This window comes from Lotus japonicus, chromosome 3, assembly GCF_012489685.1.
Source record: "Lotus japonicus ecotype B-129 chromosome 3, LjGifu_v1.2".
In the NCBI taxonomy this organism is placed as follows: domain Eukaryota; kingdom Viridiplantae; phylum Streptophyta; class Magnoliopsida; order Fabales; family Fabaceae; genus Lotus; species Lotus japonicus.
The window spans coordinates 95111471-95132595 of record NC_080043.1 but is presented as its reverse complement, the minus strand read 5'-3'; the positions used below and the strand labels follow the sequence as shown (position 1 = coordinate 95132595).

Genomic DNA, 21125 nt, shown 5'->3' with positions numbered 1-21125 from the left:
ATCATGATATAATAAAATCATTCAAATGCAAGATCACTTTAAAATAGTGACGTGGCCACATACCCACCATATATTGGTGGTTTTTTTTTTTGAACTCTTTGTTTTTTTATTCTAATTCTAATTTTATTTTATATTCTACTCATAATCTTATTCCAATTGTAACCTTGCCAGTACCATATTTGTTTTCTTCCTCTCATCACTTTTCTGCAGCACAAGTACGGTATTGCTTTTCTTCCCCCCATCACTTTTGATCAGCACAAGTGACCCACCATGCCAGTTATACTCTTCTCCCACTTTTGCTTTCTTCCTTTCCTATCTCAAACCCTAGATGACTATTGTTCTTTTTGGTTCCCTCTACAAGCATACTCCTGCTGCTGATTGGAGCTCTGTTTGGGTTCGGTGAAGCTCCTTCGACAAACTCCTTTTCCCTCTGCAAGGTTAGTGTTGTTTTGGTTATTTTCCTGGGATGTTGGTGCTCCTGTTTGTATCCTATAAAATCTTGCCTTGATTCCAAGATTTTAAGTCAGACATATTTTTTTAATATGTTGATTTTCTTTCATTTTACTATATTGTGGATGAGTCTTTTCATTACATATTTTCTTTTCTCAGTACTTTTTTGCCTGCCATTAAATTTTTAATCCCCTTTGAAAAAAATCTCACCATTAATAAGTTTCTTCTTCCATTACCAACTTTAACTTTCTTTTGTCACCAACACATTCTTCCATTAATCACAATGTATTTGGGTTTTTGATTTCAGGACCTATTTCCTACTTTCATCTCTCAAATATGTTTCCTGAACTTTCTTTTTGGGTCTTGATTTAAATTGACAATAGTAAACTACTTTCTTTTGAAGCCATGGACAAAGGACCAAATAACAAAGGTCAACATGAGGAAGCACGTTTGAAAAGGAAGTTAATATTAGAGGAGAAGAGAAGAAAAAGAATGGCATTTAGTCAACGTAATGAACAAATCTTGCTTCGGGCTCATCATGGTATTTTAAACCTTGATTATTTTGATACAGTCGTTGTTGTGATCAGTCTACCTTTTTCACATTTTAATAAGTTTCAAATGTTTTTTTTTTGTAGATATTGAAAATCATATGTCAATCGAGACTAATTCTATGAAGGCAGATAGAGAATGTTCCCTAAGAGCACTGCATAGTACACCTTTAACAGATATCTCATCCGCGATTCTTAACAAGGCAAATGATAGTGTTGTCACTCCCGATATAACTTCAAGTTCTAAATCCAATAGATGGAGTCAACCAAGCAATCAGGTCAAGCATGTGCAAAGAAATGCAGTTGACATTAATTTGTTGGGTGTCAACCTTTTTACCAAGTTCTCTAAATTCAATGACAACATCAACAATATAGTAGATGCAGAAAATTCTACTATGGAGAGAAAGAAAAGGCCTCAACAAAGAAAAACAACCTCAAGTGTGAAGCAATCATTGATGTCAGATACACATTTAATAAGAGAAACACATGTGTGTGATCAAGAACCACAGATCCCTGAGACTTCTCATTGTCATCCAGTTGATGGTAAAGTCATTCTTTTACAAAGATTTAATGTATCATTAGACTAGATAAGGTGATTTTTGTGCAGTATGACAAATCTTAAGGAGACAAGTTGCACAACTAATTATATCTTAGTTTTTCACTTAATGACAGATGATGATTCAAGTTCTGATGAAGAATACGGTCTTCAAGACGAACTTTGGCACGTTGATGGTAAAGTCATTCTTTTACAGCGATTTAATAAATTTAATGTATTATTAGACTGAATAGTATGCTTTTTGTGCAATATCACAATCTTGAGGAGACAAGTTGCACAAATAACATGCCTCGGTTTTTTCACTTAATGTCAGATGATGATTCAAGTTCTAATGAAGATTTTGTTCTCGAAGAGGATCTTGGGCATGATATGGCGCTATCTAGCACAGGTAATAGTACAAACTTTTAGTGTATTATTATGATTATGATTATGATGAAGTTGATGTTTATGTTTATTACATTCTTTTACAAACTTTTAGTGTATTATTAAACTAATATTATGCTTTTCCTTCCACAACTAACTTTGTCTTCGTTTTTCCTTAATATCAGATGATGATTCAAGTTCTTATGAAGAATATGTTATTGAAGATGATCTTGGGCGAGATATTGGGACATCTAATACAAGTATGTGAGAATACTATTAGTTCAAATTTTGTGTTGGCATATTATGTGCTTATCATTATTTCGTATACTAGGATATGCTGATATTGGAAATCCTGACTTTGAATGTCGGCATTGTGGAGCATATATGTGGTACCAAGAAATAACTCAAAAAGACAAAAAGACAAAGAACCCCAAATTTAAAAAGTGTTGTGGTGATGGGAAGATTCAACTTCCACTTTTGAAAAGCCCCCCAAATGTGTTGAAGCATCTTATGTTTGATTGTGATTCCCCTGATAGCAAGAATTTTCAACAGCATATACGTGCATATAACATGATGTTTGCTTTCACATCACCTGGAGCAAAACTAGATACGTCAATAAATGATGGCAAAGGGCCGCCTACCATTAGAATACAAGGACAAACATGTCATCTGATTGGTAGCCTATTGCCTAAGCCTGGTGATTCTCCAAAATTTGCACAACTTTATATATATGACACTGAGAATGAGGTGCAAAATAGACTATCTACATTCAGGTATGTAGATAATAATTTTTTTTGGAGATTAAATTTATTAAATTAGTCATTTTAGTTATGATAGAAGTACATTTTTGTGTAAATAATAACAATCATTTATATTTGGCATAATAGGAATCAGGATCATCTCAAGCCAGAAATTATGAGGAGGTTGTCTGCTATGCTTGATCACGATAATGCATATGCAAAATCATTTAGAATGGCAAAGGAGAGATTTAAAGCTTCACATATACATGACTGCAAGTTAAAACTCATTTCTGATAGAGCTACCGATGGAAGAATATATAACTTACCGTCTGTTTCTGAAGTTGCTGCTCTTATTGTTGGTGATGTTGACGTGGGGTCAAACAGAGACATAATACTTGAATGGCAAAGTGGAAAATTGAAAAGAATAAATGAGTTATATCCGGGCTATTTAGGTTTGCAATATCCACTTTTATTTCCTTATGGTGAAGATGGATATAGGCATGACGTGCTACATAGAAATAGTCCTGGCTCTAAAAAATCCAAACGAAACAAAGTTACTATTAGAGAGTGGATATCTTTCAGACTTCAAATGCGTAGAGATGAAGGGCAAACTTTGTTGAGAGCCAGGAGACTGTTTCAACAGTTTATAGTCGATGCATACACTATGATGGAGTCTGATCGGTTGTCTTATATTAGGAATCATCAAAAAGAGTTGAGAGTTGATAAATATAGCAGTTTGCAAACTTCTCAAGTTGATCATACTCAAAATCAGGGATCAAATAGAGGGAAAAGAATCATATTGCCCTCAACATTTGTAGGAGGTCGTAGGTTCATGGATCAGTTGTATTTTGATGGCATGGCAATCTGTAGTGCCGTTGGCTTTCCTGATTTGTTCCTTACATTCACATGCAATCCAAATTGGCCAGAAATTAAAAGGTTTCTTAAACCAATGAAGTTAACAGCACAAGATCGTCCTGATATTGTCTCTAGAGTTTTCAAGATTAAATTTGAAGAACTAATGACAGATTTAAAGAAGGGAAAAATATTTGGTCGTGTGCTTGCATGTAAAGAATATACCTTTACGTTTTTTTATCCAATTTTTTTTATCTTACTAAAATATGTTTTGAAAACTTTCTAACTACCTCTTTTTTTTCTATGCAGATATATATACAATTGAGTTTCAAAAGAGAGGGTTGCCACATGCGCACATTCTGGTTTTCTTGCATCCAGATAACAAGTATCCAAATCCAGAGGATATTGACAAAATTATTTCAGCTGAAATACCTAACCAAGAACATGAGAGAGAGTTATATCAAATAGTCAGTTCTCATATGATACATGGTCCTTGTGGTTCAGCTAATAAATCATCACCATGCATGAAAAATGGGAAATGTTCCAAGTACTTTCCTAAGCAATATCAGAGTGGTACTATTGTTGACAAGGATGGTTATCCAATATACAGGAGAAGAAATAATGGCAACACCGTTGAAAAAGGAGGTATCATTCTTGACAACCGTTATGTTGTTCCCTATAATCCAACACTCTTATTGAAGTATCAGACACATATGAATGTTGAATGGTGTAATCAAAGTACTTCTATAAAGTACTTATTCAAATACATCAACAAAGGGTATGATCGAATCACTGCAGCTATTGTCCCTACTAAAGATCAAAATGGAAATCAAGTTGATGTAATGGATGAAATTAAACAATATCTTGATTGTCGATATATCTCATCATGTGAGGCATGTTGGAGAGTTTTGGCATTTCCAATACATGGTAGATCCCCTGCGGTTGAAAGATGTTATTTTCATCTTCCCGGTGAACATTGTGTGTATTTTAATGATGATGATGATATTGGTTCCGTACTCTCTAAAGCAACTGTTAAAGAATCAATGTTTACATCATGGTTGAATGCAAATAAGATCTATCATGAAGGTAGAAATTTGACTTATGCACAGTTTGTGTCAAAGTTTGTTTACAAGGCAAAAAAAAGATGTTGGCAACTTAGGAAGCGGGGTTACACTGTTGGACGACTTAATTGGGTTCCTCCAATTTCTGGTGAACTTTTTTACTTGAGAATGATGTTAGCTGTTGTTAAGGGACCATGTAGCTATGAAGACATCAGAACTGTGGGCGATATTCTACATCCTACCTTTCGCGAGGCATGCTTTGCAATGGGATTCTTGGAAGATGATAGAGAGTATATTGCAGCTATTAAGGAAGCGAAAGATTGGGGACCAGGTCACTATTTAAGAAAGTTATTTTTAAGATTGCTAATCTCCAACAGCATTACGAGACCTGAGAAAGTGTGGCAGCAAACATGGCAATGGCTATCAGAAGATGTTCTTTATCAACAAAGAAAGCTATCAAATATCCAAGGTAAACAATTAGTCCTTTTATACTTCATATACCATATTGTAACACAATTATTTGCTTAAAGTTCATTATAAAATCTGATATAATTCATATTTATTTTCTGTTCTTTTTTGTTAGACTTGCAGCTTAGTGATAATGAATTGCAAAATATAACTCTTATGCTGATTGAAGAGTTACTGCAATCAAATAGAAGAAGTCTGAAGGATTTCCCATCAATGCCTTATCCACAAGGATATGTCACAAATCGTTTGGGAAACAAGCTCATATATGCTGAACGTGATTATGATACAACTAAATTGAATGAGGAGTTCCAGAATTACTTCAAGTCTCTCACAGGTTTTGCAATTTTATATCATGTTAAACTATTTATTTTTTATCTTTCATATTTTCGTAACACATATTTTAATTTGTTGTTCATACGTTGCAGATGAGCAAAGGACTATATTTGACACAATCATGAAAGCAGTTTCTGACGAGCAGGGTGGGATGTATTTCTTATATGGTCATGGTGGTACCGGAAAAACATTTATGTGGAAGACACTAGCTTCAGCTTTACGTGCAAAAGGAGATATTGTTTTGACTGTAGCATCCAGTGGGATAGCATCTTTATTGATGCCAGGAGGAAGAACAGCACACTCTAAATTTGCTATCCCAGTGCCTACATCAGAGAACTCAACTTGCAATATTCACCAAGGAAGTGAATTGGCAGGATTACTGAAAGTGGCTAAGCTAATTATATGGGATGAGGCTCCAATGTCACACAAGTTTTGCTTTGAAGCATTAGATAAAAGTCTTAGAGATATCATGAATTGCTCTAATAATGTAAATGCTCCTTTTGCAGGAAAAGTGATTGTCTTTGGGGGTGACTTCAGACAAATTCTTCCAGTTATACCAAAAGGTAGTCGTTCTGATATTGTCAATGCAACAATTAATGCTTCATATCTTTGGGACTATTGCCATGTATTGAAACTCACAAAGAATATGCGTTTACAAAATGATCCAAATAATTTGAATGCAAATGAACTTCAACAATTTTCACAATGGTTATTAGATGTTGGTGATGGAAAACTTGGTGAGCCAAATGATGGTTATGCAACTATAGAGATTCCTGAATCATTCCTCATTGTTAATTTTGATGATCCTATATGTGCTATAGTGCAAAGCACTTATCCATATTTGGCAAGAAATTACTTGAAAGAAGAATATTTAAATTCTAGAGCTATTCTTGCATCAACAATTGAGGTTGTGGACAAGCTTAATGATTATGTTCTATCATTAATACCAGGTAATGAAAGAGAATATTTGAGCTCTGATTCAATTGACAAATCAGAAGCACTTCAAAATCCAATACTTCAGACTCTTACACCTGAGTTTCTGAATTCACTTAGAACTTCTGGTCTCCCTAATCACAAGATCAAATTGAAAATTGGTACACCAATCATGTTGATGAGAAATTTAGACCAATGTGAAGGATTATGCAATGGCACAAGAATGATTGTTACACACCTTTCAGATCATGTTATTGGAGCTAAGGAAATCTCTGGAAAGAACAAGGGAGTTGTGACTTACATTACTAGAATGTGCATGTCCCCATCTCAATCACCATGGCCTTTTAAACTTGTAAGGAGACAATTCCCCATTATTGTCTCATATGCTATGACTATCAACAAGTCACAGGGTCAATCACTAGCTAATGTTGGAGTGTATTTGCCTAAGCCAGTGTTTAGTCATGGTCAATTGTATGTGGCCTTTTCTAGAGTTCAAAGTAAACAAGGTTTGAAGATCTTAATACATGATAGTGAAGGAAAACCCTTAAACACAACTACTAATGTTGTGTTCAAGGAGGTCTTTCAAAATTTACAGTAGGTGAGTCTTTTATATATATATATATATATATATATAATTTAATTATATATATTATATATCGTTAGGGAACTAACTATTCCATATGAATATTTTTTTTTCAGGTTTTTGATATATATCATAATAAAACTTCATTCCGGTATGAAAGTTGTGCTAATATAACAGCCATATTTGCTTTAGTTTAGAATGGTTAAATATTTACATGTCACAATTATTTACCTGTGCAAATGCATTTTTTTTTGCAACATTATCTACCAAGTTTGCTACTTTTTTGCACCATTGAAATTTGGAGACAGCTTTATTTGTTATAACTTTCCATAGCAAGTAATATTCATGTTTTCAAAATATATAGGGTTTAGGTGCACTTACATGATTACATGACGCGGAAGAAGTATTTTGTCCTCATTTGGGAGTTCTCAACTTCCTAATCCTGTAAGTTTATCTAAATCCATTATAAGATAACATGTTTTCCATTAAGAGAGTCTTTAAGAAACTTTATTACTAAAATTTTCTCTCATGGAGCTAGACCTCATTAAGTTTGTTTGAACTTTCCAAAGCAACATTATACAAGTTGCACTTTCCCTATTATTAATATTTATATTTGAATATGATATAGGCTTTTTGGTATGTTTACATATTGTGGAAGAAGTTTTTTTTTCATCTGGGAGTTCTCAACTTCCTCATCATGTAAGTGATTCTAAACCCATTATAAACTAGCATATTAATATTGAATGGCAAATTAATAACCACATTTCATATTATTTGCAGGGTCGATGCACCATTTTTGTTGTCCAAATTTACAACTTGCTGAAGTGTTACTTTTTGGAGATTTGGTTTGTATTTTGAACTCATTACAGCAAATGCTTTGTAATTTAGACTAATCAGTAAAATATAAAATATTCTTGCTAAAAAGTTTATAAATATGAGCTGACATTAAGTTTAAAGCTACTCCTTCTGACTTAAATAATTTATCTTATGTATTTAGCTTGCAATGGAAGTACAAGTTTCAGCTCTTGATTCTACAAAGTCACAACAAATCATGTGAAATTCAAAATATTGTGAGTTATTTACTATTTCACTCATTACTTTATATCACTTCAAATCTTCTACTCTTTCTTTTGATCTTCTTATACTAGAAGTGTACTAAGTACTAACTCATTAAACCATAAAAGCATTTCTTTTGTTATTGCTTAATCAATTCATGGTTGCTAGCATCAATTCTACTTTACAAGTATCACTTGACTTAGGAGATTTATGTTCTAACATTGTTCAATGTTATCCCTTAATTATCACTTGCTTTCTTCATATTGTTTTTACCTTAGTTTAATATTTCTTTGGTTATTGTAGGGGCTGTGGATGCTCCAATCATCTACCAAGGTTCAACCTTTGTGTCGTCACTACTCGATTCAAGAAAGGTTCTTCTCAACGATTCAAGTGGCCACCGTATGCATATGGTGTTTGGATTTATCAAATCTAAATCAAAATTACAATTATTTGTTCTTTCACACATGTTTGCCTGGATTTTTAGTTTACATGGATATAACTATTTGTAAGGTTATAATGTATAATGTATTCTGTCATCAAATTTGGATAACTGACCTCATGGGTGTTGTGATTCAATCACTTTTGTTTCACGCAATATTTATAGTAGTAAGGCTGAATACCATGCTTTTGCTTAGAAGCAATGATTGTTAGTTAAGCTATTCTAATTTATTATGCTCGCTTATATTCAAGAATATCATTAGAAATACATATTTGAACGTAAAATTTACTTATCTTTTACAAATAAATATTTACAAATAAATAAATTTATGTATATTAATAATTATTGTTGGTTAAAATCACAGTGATCGTCGTGCAGACCCGTGCAACGGCACGGGTACCTTACTAGTTCTTACCAAAAATGCTATGAGCTGAAAACGACGAGACAGTGCCTTGTGGGTAAGTTAGAGCCTAGTGTACCTTAAATCAAGTGGCACGTAGCAGAAAATCTAGCCAAGGATCTATTCTAACCCCAATACTATAGAAGATAAATGAGAAGTGAGAACAGAGCCATCTACAACCAAAATAATACAGTTATAGTTGTTGACTAAAAAAATGAATAAAATAAATTTAGTACCTTTCATAATTTTTTACATAATTCGTATAATTTATCACTATTTTTTTTCAATCACCTGCATTAATATACACTTGTTAAAGTGCAACTCTCACCATTTGAATACAGGCTTATTGAAGTTTATCTTCTAAAAAGTACACTAAATAAACTCCTATGAATTCTCTTTGCACTTAGTATAGTAGAAGGGATGACAATTTTCACATGTATATAAGGATCCCTGCGAGGACTGCCCTGTTTGGGGCCCTGATATTGGGGAACTTTTCCCTGTGGGGATGGGGGTGGGGACAAAAATTCCCCCAAGACAAGTTTGGGAATGGAGGTGAGGATCACTGTCCCCGTCCCGCGAAATCCTCGCCTTGTATACATAGGTAAAAAATTAATAATACACACAATAGAAAATTCAATGTAATTTAAACATTAGTTATTAGTATATATTTTCATAGAATTTGACATGTTCCATTCTCATTTGTGGTTTCTATATATAATTATTTGTAGTCCAAGTAGAAATTTACGTATTTTTTATATTTAATATAGTTTTATTTTATTTTTAATGATGTGTTAATGGTCCCCATGGGGATCTGTGAAGAGGTGGAGATTGGGGATGAGGAGAAAATTCACCCTTGCCAAGGGGATGGTGAGTGGGGTCATGAAAAAGATGCGGGGATGGGGGGCCCACCCCGCGCGGGTGCCATCCCTAAAGTAGAACAAAAGATATAAATAGCATGCTTGGAGTTGGATCAGGTTATTTTTGCTCAATCAATTCTGATTTCTGACACTTAAAAGCTACTCATGGAAGCTTCTTGCCAAAATTGATTTTCCCTTTACTTTAAGATTAAATTTTGAAAGGATTTTCAAACATGCTATTAAACCCATTAAGAGGATCATGCTAAATAAAGTCACAAATGCTTTGAGATTTCAACTATTGATTCACATTTCTCAAGGCATGTTCAGCAAAAAATAGGTTCATTACCTCAAACGCCTGGTGTATTGAGATATATCTTAAACATTCCGGCTGTCAGATGACAGACAATACCTAAGTTTACGATGAATAAATAACCCCTTAGTGTGTGTTCGGATTGAAACTGAAACTTTGTTTATGTGCATGGGACTGACAAATCCCACTTTTCAAGACTATAAACGTGGAAGGAACCTTGCACTTCAGTGTGGTTCATCTGAAGCTAACTCAAAAACACACCATTAGCTGTTGGAGTCAAATGATGCCCGCCATGGTTTGATTTGTATGATCTGAAAGGCCAGAATCGTTTCACCAGATACTTTTCATAAGAAAACTTTCCTCTTCATCCTCTCTTGATTCCAACCAAAACTGTGTCCGACTCATTGGAACCTCAAACATGTTAAGCTAATCTTTGCTAGACCGAGGTTGAAGCATATTGTCAAAACTGCCAGGAACAAACACGGGAAGTTGATTCGAAACCGCATCCCTTTTAGATCTTGACTCTTGGGGCAAGTTTACTGTTCTGCTATCTTGGGCCTCTGCGGACATTTGATGTCTTTCATTTTTCAAACCATCCTTAGCAGGCACACTCAAAAACGGACCACCAAAAAAGATAGAATCTCCTGTATACGTCAGATTTTGGGCATGCTGCCCTGGTGTTTTGTGTGCAGACGATGACAAGTCCTGCGGTGGAATCACTGGTTTTCTTCCAATACTGCTTGTTTCAGCATTTGAAATTGGCAATTCTATTCGCACGGATGACCTGTTTCGAGCTTCTGAGGGCAATAAAGGAACCGACACATATCTGCCAGCTTCTTGATCCCAAACAACTGATGTCCGTTTCATGTCTCTTAGAATAGATGTCCCAGAAGATGAAAGCAATAACGGATCGTTACTGATTACCTTTGGCATCACTCTTCCATCAAATCCAAGAGAAGGATTAGATATTGGGTTCCTGAAGTTTGATAATGTTGCTTTCGAAGGTAGAGGACGCTCAGGCACCACACTAGGAATTGATGTAACTGCCCTGAAGCCACCCAAACTGTGACCCTGTGGAAGAGGGCTGAGTGTAACTGCCTCTTGAACATGGGTTGGACTGCTGAAACTACTCATACTTTGGGTTCCAGTTTCATACTCATCACGGCTTCCTTGACTAGGAGCAATAGAATTCCTCACTGGAGACAATCTCAAATCATGTTTTATTTCCTTATTAGTTCCGGTGTCTGCGCTCAAACTACTTCTCATGCTCCCACTAGAGCTTAATTCTGCATCAGGGTGATGGAGATTATCTACAGGTCGCAAAACTGAAGAAGATGCCCTGGCTTTGGCAGCTGCTCTCATCGCCTCTTGTGAATTCAACTTAGCAAGCTTCCAGGCACTAATACGAACAGGCCTTTTTGGCATCTTTTCACCTCTTTCTGCAATTCCAGCTGCATCTGGATCAACAGTTGACGGTAGCATTCCTGGCTCCAAATGAGGCACGACTTCCTCCTAAAACCCATGTTTAAGGCAAGCCCCATAAATCAATCCATAAAAATATTTTTAAGAACAAAAACAGTCTCTTTCCTTGTCAAGAAAGACACTCAAAAAAGGGTTAGCAGCATGTCATAATGTTTAAAATTAAATTCAATAGATTAAGGCGTGAAAATTAGCAAATAAGGCAAATCAATGAGAATTTCATTTTTTAAATTCGTAAAATTACTTGTCCCATCATGATTTGGTTTTCTACGGGGATTGCACGTAGCAACCCCTTTATTATTTAGTCGCTGCAGCAAACATCATTGAATATACAGTTCATCTGTCCCACCATTCATTTTGTTCTTCCTATTCACTCTATCATCCGTTTCTCTTACATAACCTAATTAAGACATGAAAAATTTAGCAACACACTCTTCAACACATTTCATGTGATTGGTTAATTTTTTAAGAAGTCAACATTTTTTAATGTGAGAAATATATTGACTATTTTGAAAACAGACCAATCATAAGAAGTGTGGGAGAGGGTGTGTTGCTAGCACTCCTCTTAAGACATTCATTTTTAGTTCAATCAATAACAGAATAGTACCTTTCCTAAAGAAAAACAGAACAGTACCTGATAATCCACAAATACCCTAGGAGGTGTACACCATGCCCCTTTATACTGCAAACCAAGAGAACTTCCTCCACTCAGTCCAGTTGTGGCTGATCCGGTTGGAGAGTAAAGTACATTTGGCAAATCCTCATCCACTGATGCCCCTGCAGGTGCTTCACTCATGGCTCTCATTGCTACAACATATTCATAGGTCGTGATGCCCTGATCCAACAGGAAGAAAGAAGAGCAAATGAGAATAACACTGTGTGTGAAATGACTAAAATTATGGCCAGAAACTAAAAGCTAGTTATTATAGTGATCTACAGATCTCAGAGTGGACGCAAAACATCCAGGCAAACATCACCAAAATGCTTCTGTAACTAAGCATGAAAAATTATTTTCTAGGACAGACATCGCCGCATCTTATTTCATTCTTTGCATCATGTATACTTCTGTTTTATTTAGGAGGATGTTTTACCCTCATCTATTTTTTGTTCCTATAAGGAGACAATTAAATTAAGACAGCCAAAATCACTTTTTTGAAGCTTCTCCCATAACAGTTTTACGTAGTGCTAAACTATTATTTTCTTTTCCCAGTAAATGGATTTCAATTAAAATAGAAAAAAAATTGAATACAAACTCCGTCGAAAAATGATATTTTGTTTCTAAATAAATTTGCTAAAACTCCACCATATGCACCTTAAGATCCAATGCATAGAGACCCCTCAATCAAATGATATGTGCCAAGCAGTCTAGGGTGGGGAAGAAAAAAGAACAACAGAAAACCCACAGATTTTCAGCTACTGAATTACTGACCTTCCTGATCAGTATCATGTGGAAAAAGAAAAGCTCACCCAAAGGCACACAAGCCAAGACAGAAACTGCAGTACTTAAAACCTACACACATTGAACCAAGTAACATAACAAAATCTCAAATATAGTTAATAATATCACCATTTGCCATATGCCAGATTTTACTATAAAACATAAATAAAAGTGATACCACAATAACTGCAAATGGGGGGCGAGAAAATCCGTTTCCAAGTCTATCAATAATTTCAGATTCCATTCCTCTCTTGTTAACAAAGAAACGCACCAAAACAGCGATACCCACTCCAGCTTCGATAACAAGCTGAAACATAGAAGAACAATGACCAAAGGTATTATTAGTAAATGAAGCAAACCATTGCTTTTAAGTAATAAATAATTTCTGTGGACCTATATACGTACCCATGTAAGACTAAATGCCATGAGAGCAATAAAAGAGCTGTAATTTTTTTGACCCACACAATTGTTAAGCCACTGCAGCAATGTGATGTATCAAGTGAAGCTCAAAGTTGAAAAGAAATCATGAAAGTTTTATACCACAATTCAACAATACTACAAGTTGTAAGCTGTCACTCAGCATACAAATCATACCCGACAATGGTGATCAAACCCATCAACACATTTATCACAACTTCTACAATGTTTACTGAACTTGCGAACCTGCAAAATGGGAAACAAAGGGCATGAAATATACAAACTGAGCGAGAAGCGGAAATCTAATTTGAGGTTTTCTCAAATGCCTAAATTGACTGCATGCAACCACAGGTTTTTATAAAATTAGAGCAACCATAATTCAGTCCAAATTTCTAGTGGCAGGAATTTCCAGAAATAGATGAAGGAGTAAAAGCAAAAGGGCTCATAATTCACCAGAATCCCTATGAACCAAGTTTGTATGAACGTGTGTAAAAAAATTCCAAGAAGGGTTCATAATTCAGCAGCATCTTGGAAGCCCCAAGAATTAGGACTACAAATAGATAACAAATTTTGGCCAGGATAATTTTATAGATGAGAGAAATTCAAGACAAGAAGAAAATACATAAGAGCTAGATGTTCTTAAAAGGAAGAAATTGAAAGAATAAAAAAAATTCATCAAAACCAAAACTTAGCCAAAAGAAGCACAAAAAGAAATTCAAAAAATCAAGCCACCTGTTCAAAAGTCTAATTTTAAAGATTATTCATAATGAACCCATAGTTTATTATTATTATTATTCATAATGAACCCATGGTTTATTATTGTACACTTCAAATCCGTATATACAATTCATAGGAATGCACGTGTAAAAGAAAATGTAATAGATATCACTTACAGCTAAGCTGACTAGGAATGGAGGAACTGAAATTCAAATATTGTGTGCAATGTGTCAAAAGGCCACAAATGACACTGTAATACCTCAGCATTGCACAAAGTGCAGAACAGAGCATCTTCTCCACCACCTTGCTCATCAGCTGTTACTTCTTGTTTCCGGCAATCTTCATGTGAAAACATTATGCAGAAAATTCCTCCAATTACATCACATGAGCTTTGCTCATTGTGTTTTCTTGAACTATCTATTCTTTCAAGATCTTCCACTGAGCTTTTCTTGCTCATATTTGTCATAGACCTTTTAGAAGCCGCAGATGATGGAGAAGAATGCTCTCCTGCAGTGTTCCCATCATGTTCAGAAGATTGATGCTTCCCCAATAAACCATGGGAAGAATTGAACTTATTTCCCACTCTAGGGTCAAATTTAGACATAATGCCAGGATCTGCAGGGTTAATTGCAGTACATCTAACGTAGAGAATGAAAACAGTGAGTGCCTGCAAGGCGACAGGAATGAGACAACAACATAAGCCCTGCCTCCTGTAGGTAAGTAAATACTATATAATGAATGAGTCGGATTGAAAAGGCCATTTACATACCACAGGAGAGTAAACACCAATGAAGGTGTATTCCCATATATGACCTCCAATGAAGGGAGCAAGGAAAGCATAAAAAGCAATCACCAACAAGCAGAATACAGTAATTGCAACAACCTATTCATGTAAGAACCAACAATTTCAACAAAAATTAGTTGACATGCCTGCAACTGAAATACAAGTCAGTGTAATTAAATCACTGAACATTATACAAATCAATAAGAATATGGAAAAATATTATTTACATATAATATAATGATGTAAGAAGTAGGGACTAGGGACAACAAATTTTAGATAAATAAGCTTACACCTGCAGAATATAAAGTCCAGTGTAATAAAAACACTAAGCATTATACAAATCAACAAGAATATGGGCAAATAGCATTCACATGCAATTCAATGATGTAAGGATCAAATTTACTCTTGTCAACTAAATAGCACAGGGGTCATGTTCAACATCCTAAAACTTGCAGCGCAATTTCTTCAAGTACACCCCTCTCATGCTCTTACATTCCAGTCTATCTCACCAAAGGAAGCTTTTGCACGAAATGTGTAATCGAGAATCATTGTTTATTTTTTCTTCTGTCATTCACTTTTTTCTCCCTCATGTTCTCTCTCTTCCAACACTCTTTAGTATCATTCATCTTGTACCAAACAGCAAAACTCTTCACTAACAATAAAATTAAAATTTCCTTATTCCAATCTATTAGTCTCTATCTGTCATATTCTTGAAAATCACTTCTAAAACCTTAATTAGAAAAAAAAAATCATAATCAAACACGCCCTAAGCAATGAGATACTGAAAACTTGAGCCATTAACAACAAAATCAGAGCAATCTATGCCAGCAGCTACGTTATGCGTTAATCATGAGATGTAGACATGATAACAACAGCAACAAAAAATAAAAAAAATAAAAACGAAAATCACGCGATCACAATAATTCAGCAATAAAGAGACATGACATGATAATAGGCGTGGAGATACTCATGAATTTGGCGAATCCAGTAAACCCTAACAAAATTAGAAGTAGAAGAAGAAGAAGATGATTGACCTGAAAAGTGTGAGCAGGTAATTGCCAACCATGTTTTCTGACCATAGCTGCTGGTGAGTTCAGATTTGTGAGTCGCACCCACTTTGACTAGCCAGCAAGCGCGCGCACTCACTTGCTAGTTCCAGTTGCAGACTAGACTAGGCCTAGGGGAAAGGAATATCACAGCACAGGGAAACAAACAAACCATAAATACCTAATCCCAAATTAGAAACTTTTTATCTTTCTTCCAAACACCCACTTCTTACTCTTTTCTTTTATTTTCTTTCTTTTTTATAAACTATATTTTCCCTAATTTTGATCAAACTTTACTTTATATAATTCATAATTTTTTCCTATATTTAATCCTTAAATGACTATGTTTTCAAGTATTTAGGTTATAAGGCACAAAACATGAAAGCAACGAAGGGTATCAGACACTAATAATAGTTGGTTTAAATGATATATATATGGTTTATCTTAAGTAATGTATCGAGTTTAGATATTGCGAATGGAAAAAATTGCTATGAAAGTTAATCTCACCAAAATGCGGATCAAAGTCCACAACCAATTGCTCTACTGGAAATGTCATCTTACCTGCTTAGAAACCCTAAAGTGCAAATCACAAACAAAATATAAAACTAAATTAATTATAAACACAATCTTTCAGGAAGCAAAATATCAATTTACTTTTCGCAAGCATAGAGAGCCATATGACCAAGAAGAATGTCAAAACATGAAGTTAGGCCCTTTGTAGCATATCACCTAATAGTAACATTCAAGCATAAAAGATTTCAAAAATATTTAAACAATAACTACTCTGCAATTATTAATTTTAATAGTCAATTGATCACACTCTCTATCAGACAATTATATTTAATAGACCCAAATAGAACATTAAGGTTAAATATGCTTGTAGTTCTTGTCAGATAAGGGTCAAGTAAATTGATTCCTAAAAAGTCATAGCTTTTAGCTTTCAACATATGTGAAAAATGTAAAGTTACTCTCGGTCATCCATTTTATGGTAGTTTGTGTGCATTAGCGTCGATTAAAAGCCGCCGCAAAATGAACGAATAAAAGTAGTCTATTTTATAAATGTTGGGATTAAGATTATGTTTGATTTATGAGAGAAAGAGAAAATAGAGAGAGAGAATATAAGTAGAGAGAAAGATGTAAGAAATATCATAAATTTGGTAGGTTGTTTAATATAATTAAAAGAGAAGAAAAAATAAGAGGAAAAACGAGGTAAAAAGTTGAACTTTTGTCAATTTTTGTATATTCAAACTGAGACAATTTTGGCGGTTATAAAGCCTGGTCCTTGAAAACCACCAATAAGTTAGAGAGTAGGAAAAAATAATAAAACATAACACCTCACCTTTATTCGCAAATTGAGGACACCGCAAAATGGTGGTGGGGTCAACTCTGCAACTCCCTCACTCCCTTTGTCTCCCTCCTCACTCACACCAAATAAGGGTGAGTTCTTCACTTCCCCTCTACCTCTTTATCCTATTTCTCTCTTCCCGAACTCTTCCCTAATAAACACATCTTAAAAGCTATTAGTTCGGCTAAAAATCACTTTAGGCCCCTGATGTTTCAAGTTTGTGCAAATTCTGCCCCTACTATATTTTTGTCGATGTTTCTACCCCTCATGTTTTCAAACAGTGCACTGTCTACCCCTCCGTCAATCAGACGTTAAAAAACTAACGGAATGAGCTGATTTAACTTTTTTTTTATGTTTTTTGGACCTACCACGTGAAAATTACAAGTGAAATTGGATAAAATTGGCATGAGAGATTCAAACTCAAGACCTGTAAGTAGCAAAACATGCATTTAACCAGTTCAGTTACATACCTAATTGATATATACATCAAGCAAATTTAATTTATATCATTTCCTTGATCATTATCAAGTTCATATACTCCTCTTCATCTCTCTAATTCACTCAAGAACCTCTCCTGAGAACGCTTGACTGACGGAGGGGTAGACGATGCACTGTTTGAAAACATGAGGAGTATAAACGTCGACAAAAATAGAGTAGAGGCAGAGTTTGCACAAAATTGAAACATCAGGAGCCAAAAATGCTCTTTAGCCTATTAGTTTTTTTTTGGTGGGTTAAATCCAATTCAGCCTTATTTTATAAATAATGAAAACCTTTTTTTTTTTATCTTAGTCAATGTATCTTTACGATTGAGCCATAAAATTAAACTTTCACTCAATGATCAACGACCTAATATGAGGGTTGTCTAAATTACCAATGAGAAAGTTTGAGTTAAACAACTCATCATTCAATCACATCGAAGATAAATGAGTTGAAATTTATAAGTTTATTTAAGTTAACATTTATCATTGAACATTTTTTTTTTCTCTAGTTCAAATTGGTTTATGGTATTATGGCGGGCCAAAGCCTAGTTACTCGGGTTCAAATAGAACTTGTGACTTGTCTACGAAACATTATTGTTCCAAGTAATGCCGTCCAACACTCCATGACCTTATCCCTTTGTAAAATAAAGCTCATGAGTCATGATAGAGACCATCAACAACCAGCCGAATGGGTCCCAGTGCTGTCGCGCAAGCAGTATTATGATCATATGATATTATTATCATTCTCAAGAAGGAGTATAATATTATCATGTTCAAATGGGGACATTCCTACTCCCTCAATGGACCCGATATGCGTTTGGAAAAATCTCTAATTGCATGTGATGTGAGCTCAATCTCCTATTGGCAAAGCCAAACACGTAAATGATTAATAAAACTGAGAGATTCTCATTGAGAAAAAAATAATCATCCCTCCGACAATCATTAGGTGAAATCGATCGATGAGTGACACGCCAGAATCATCCAAATTAATTAAATATACTTATGGAAATAACAATATCGCACAGCAGGATAAGGTCAAAACAAACAAAAAAAGCCTAATGTGATTATCTCATTATATACACACTTTTAACCAAGGATATGTTGGTGAAGCTAATTCACAATATTATTTACGAGACTCGAGAGGGAGAAGCCTTGGTGAATATTCTCTCGCATAAATATAGCAAGTGCTTCGCACAATATAAAGCTGAAAATTCTTGTGTATGGACTAGTAGTAGTAGAGTGAAGAACTATAGTTAGAGAAAAAAAAAAGTTAAGAGAGAAAAACATTAAGGTCTGTTTAACTACGTTTTTTTTACGTTCAAACGTTTTTGAAAACTAAATTTTATTTTAAAAAAATATAAATTGATATTTTTTTGTTATAACTTGTTTTTTTGAAAATTGTTTTTAAAAACACTTCAAATTTTTAGATTTTAAAATTAAAAGAGTTTTTTTTTAAATGAAATTAAAAGAGTTGCTGTACCTCACATTTATTTATGTCACCATTAAATTTGTAAAATTCAAAAAAACTCTTAACATTCCCCCTGCATTTTCAAAGTGCTATTGGTGCTATCCTCACATCCAGAGGCAGATGCACCGCCCGGCCACCCTGGGCATGTGCCCAGGCTCTGGCCAAAAATTTTGTTTTTTTCTTTAGATTAGATCATGTTTTGGGCTCCAAAAAAAAAATAAAAGGGGCAAAATTTTCAGAAGAGCCATGGGGAGAGAGAGCGCCAGGAAGAAGAGCCATGGGGAGATATTTGTGCTGTGGGTGAATTTTCAGAAATGGCAGAAAACAGGAAGAGTACGCTGGAAGAAGAAGCACAGCGCACGAGAAGATGGAGTAAGAAAAAGGATAAGACTAAGTATTTAGGGTTTTGAATTTAAAAAAAAAAAACATTAAGGCCCTTGGCCATTTTTACGGCCCAGTAGCGTATTTCAAGGCCACAGTTGATATATTTTTTTAATGTCACAATTGATATTATTATTATACATACATTTTGTGAGTAAATGATATACATATACGGAAAAAAATTTGACAAAAATATATATGCACAGTAAAAAAAAAAGATGCATTGTGTGGGTGTGTTCTTATAAATATGATATTACATATTATGAGAAGGAATGTTTAAATTCTTTTGTGTGGAGTACGAATATTACAAGTATAATGATAGAAAGGGAATTGGGAGCAAACCATACTCTAAACCACCATTCTATTTATGTTTATGGCTACCTTAATATTTTGGCTCAAGCTCTGCAAGAGAAGAGCGTCACTTGCTAGAACGTGATGATGAATTGATGGATATATGCTTTTCTCTGCAAGCCTTTTACTAATCTGCTCCATTCTTATCGCATTGTTAACTTTTGATCAGATTTAATATATTTAATATTGATAAAAGATGATATTGATTTCAATTTTTCTCAAGTATATAATTTTTTAATGTGATAAGACTCTACGACATCTCTAAAGTTTAAATCAAATTATATGTACAACTGACTCTGTATACCTCCTTTGTACCGAATACTTTATAAATCGCGTACTCGTACCACACACCGGAGCGTATGACGAACCTGATAGGTATGGATTTGTACCTATATGTTTGGGTTAGATATTTAATTGAGAATGTGGCATATTTGTCATTGCAACAGGCTATTCACGCTGCAACAACGTAATGCCCGCAACCGCAACCGTAATTTAAAACCTTGGATCAAACGGCAGGTGTGAGCAGTTAGACTTACGTTTAACTTTGCCCAGGCTTCATAAAAATCCTGGCTCCGCCACTGCTCACATCTATTTTCACTCTTGCATGACAGATATAGTGGTAAACGCGATTATACCTGCGAGTGGAACGACGACATCAACAGAGCGAGCGGGGCAAAGCGAGTTGGGTGAGGCGATGAAGATTCTGATGGGTGCGGTGAAGAGCGACAGAGAAGAAGGATGATGGCTAGTGGATATGTGTATGGGTACAAGTGGTGTGGGTGAGGGTAGAATGAGGAAGGAGGGGGGAGGATGGCATGTGGCGAGGAATGGAGGTGAGTATTTTTTTAATTAAAAGTATTTTAATATTTTAGCCACTTTCAGGAGTAACATAATCTATATATATTAGTAAAGCTCACTTGAGTTAAGTATTAAATACAAATGAGATTCTACTAAGAAAAAAATGGTGTTTTAATGAGAGAAGCAACAAAAACTTTTGTAACTGAATAAAAATTGTAACCCACTACTAAACACAAAAAAAGAACGTTACTAGCCCTTCATTTACTATCTAATGCAAGTTTCATCTTTCCTCTTCTCTTTGCCCTTTCATTTTCTCTCAAATGCAGCTTTCATCTTTCACCTTCTTCTTACAATATTGAGTCAAAAGAACTCTATATATAGCCATGTGAAAATATTCACTACCACTTATTCACTACACCACCTTCTCTTTTGTCATTGCCATTAATCTTCACTCGCCATGTGTTGTTCTCATC

At 34.8% G+C, this 21125-nt stretch overlaps 3 protein-coding genes across 6 annotated transcripts; 2 read left to right on the top strand and 1 right to left on the bottom strand.

The window, feature by feature from the left end:
* The first annotated feature begins 231 nt into the window (after nucleotides 1-231).
* On the top strand, nucleotides 232-2249 carry LOC130747740 (uncharacterized). Its single transcript, XM_057600759.1, has 6 exons — nucleotides 232-437; nucleotides 854-991; nucleotides 1086-1541; nucleotides 1671-1730; nucleotides 1868-1942; nucleotides 2103-2249. The coding sequence occupies exons 2-6, from the start codon at nucleotides 856-858 to the stop codon at nucleotides 2183-2185; spliced, it is 810 nt and encodes a 269-aa protein (XP_057456742.1). The 5' UTR covers nucleotides 232-437; nucleotides 854-855; the 3' UTR covers nucleotides 2186-2249.
* An 82-nt stretch (nucleotides 2250-2331) lies between these two features.
* On the top strand, nucleotides 2332-8553 carry LOC130747739 (uncharacterized). 4 transcript variants are annotated; one of them, XM_057600757.1, is made up of 13 exons: nucleotides 2332-2690; nucleotides 2805-3721; nucleotides 3819-5039; nucleotides 5154-5372; nucleotides 5464-5934; nucleotides 6322-6465; nucleotides 6550-6656; nucleotides 7004-7038; nucleotides 7252-7331; nucleotides 7516-7586; nucleotides 7668-7732; nucleotides 7885-7957; nucleotides 8247-8553. In XM_057600757.1, the coding sequence occupies exons 1-9, from the start codon at nucleotides 2428-2430 to the stop codon at nucleotides 7256-7258; spliced, it is 3384 nt and encodes a 1127-aa protein (XP_057456740.1). In that variant the 5' UTR covers nucleotides 2332-2427; the 3' UTR covers nucleotides 7259-7331; nucleotides 7516-7586; nucleotides 7668-7732; nucleotides 7885-7957; nucleotides 8247-8553. The 4 variants fall into 4 exon arrangements, with proteins under 4 accessions (XP_057456740.1, XP_057456738.1, XP_057456739.1 ...); XM_057600755.1 differs by having other exon boundaries at nucleotides 6550-6902; XM_057600756.1 differs by having other exon boundaries at nucleotides 6322-6656.
* Nucleotides 8554-9906: 1353 nt separating this feature from the next.
* Nucleotides 9907-16002, bottom strand: LOC130747738 (probable protein S-acyltransferase 19). Its single transcript, XM_057600753.1, has 9 exons — nucleotides 15819-16002; nucleotides 14770-14883; nucleotides 14260-14667; nucleotides 13461-13529; nucleotides 13272-13343; nucleotides 13045-13173; nucleotides 12858-12938; nucleotides 12063-12263; nucleotides 9907-11461 (listed from the first exon to the last, which is right to left on the bottom strand). The coding sequence occupies exons 1-9, from the start codon at nucleotides 15861-15863 to the stop codon at nucleotides 10376-10378; spliced, it is 2205 nt and encodes a 734-aa protein (XP_057456736.1). The 5' UTR covers nucleotides 15864-16002; the 3' UTR covers nucleotides 9907-10375.
* Between the last annotated feature and the right edge of the window lie 5123 nt (nucleotides 16003-21125).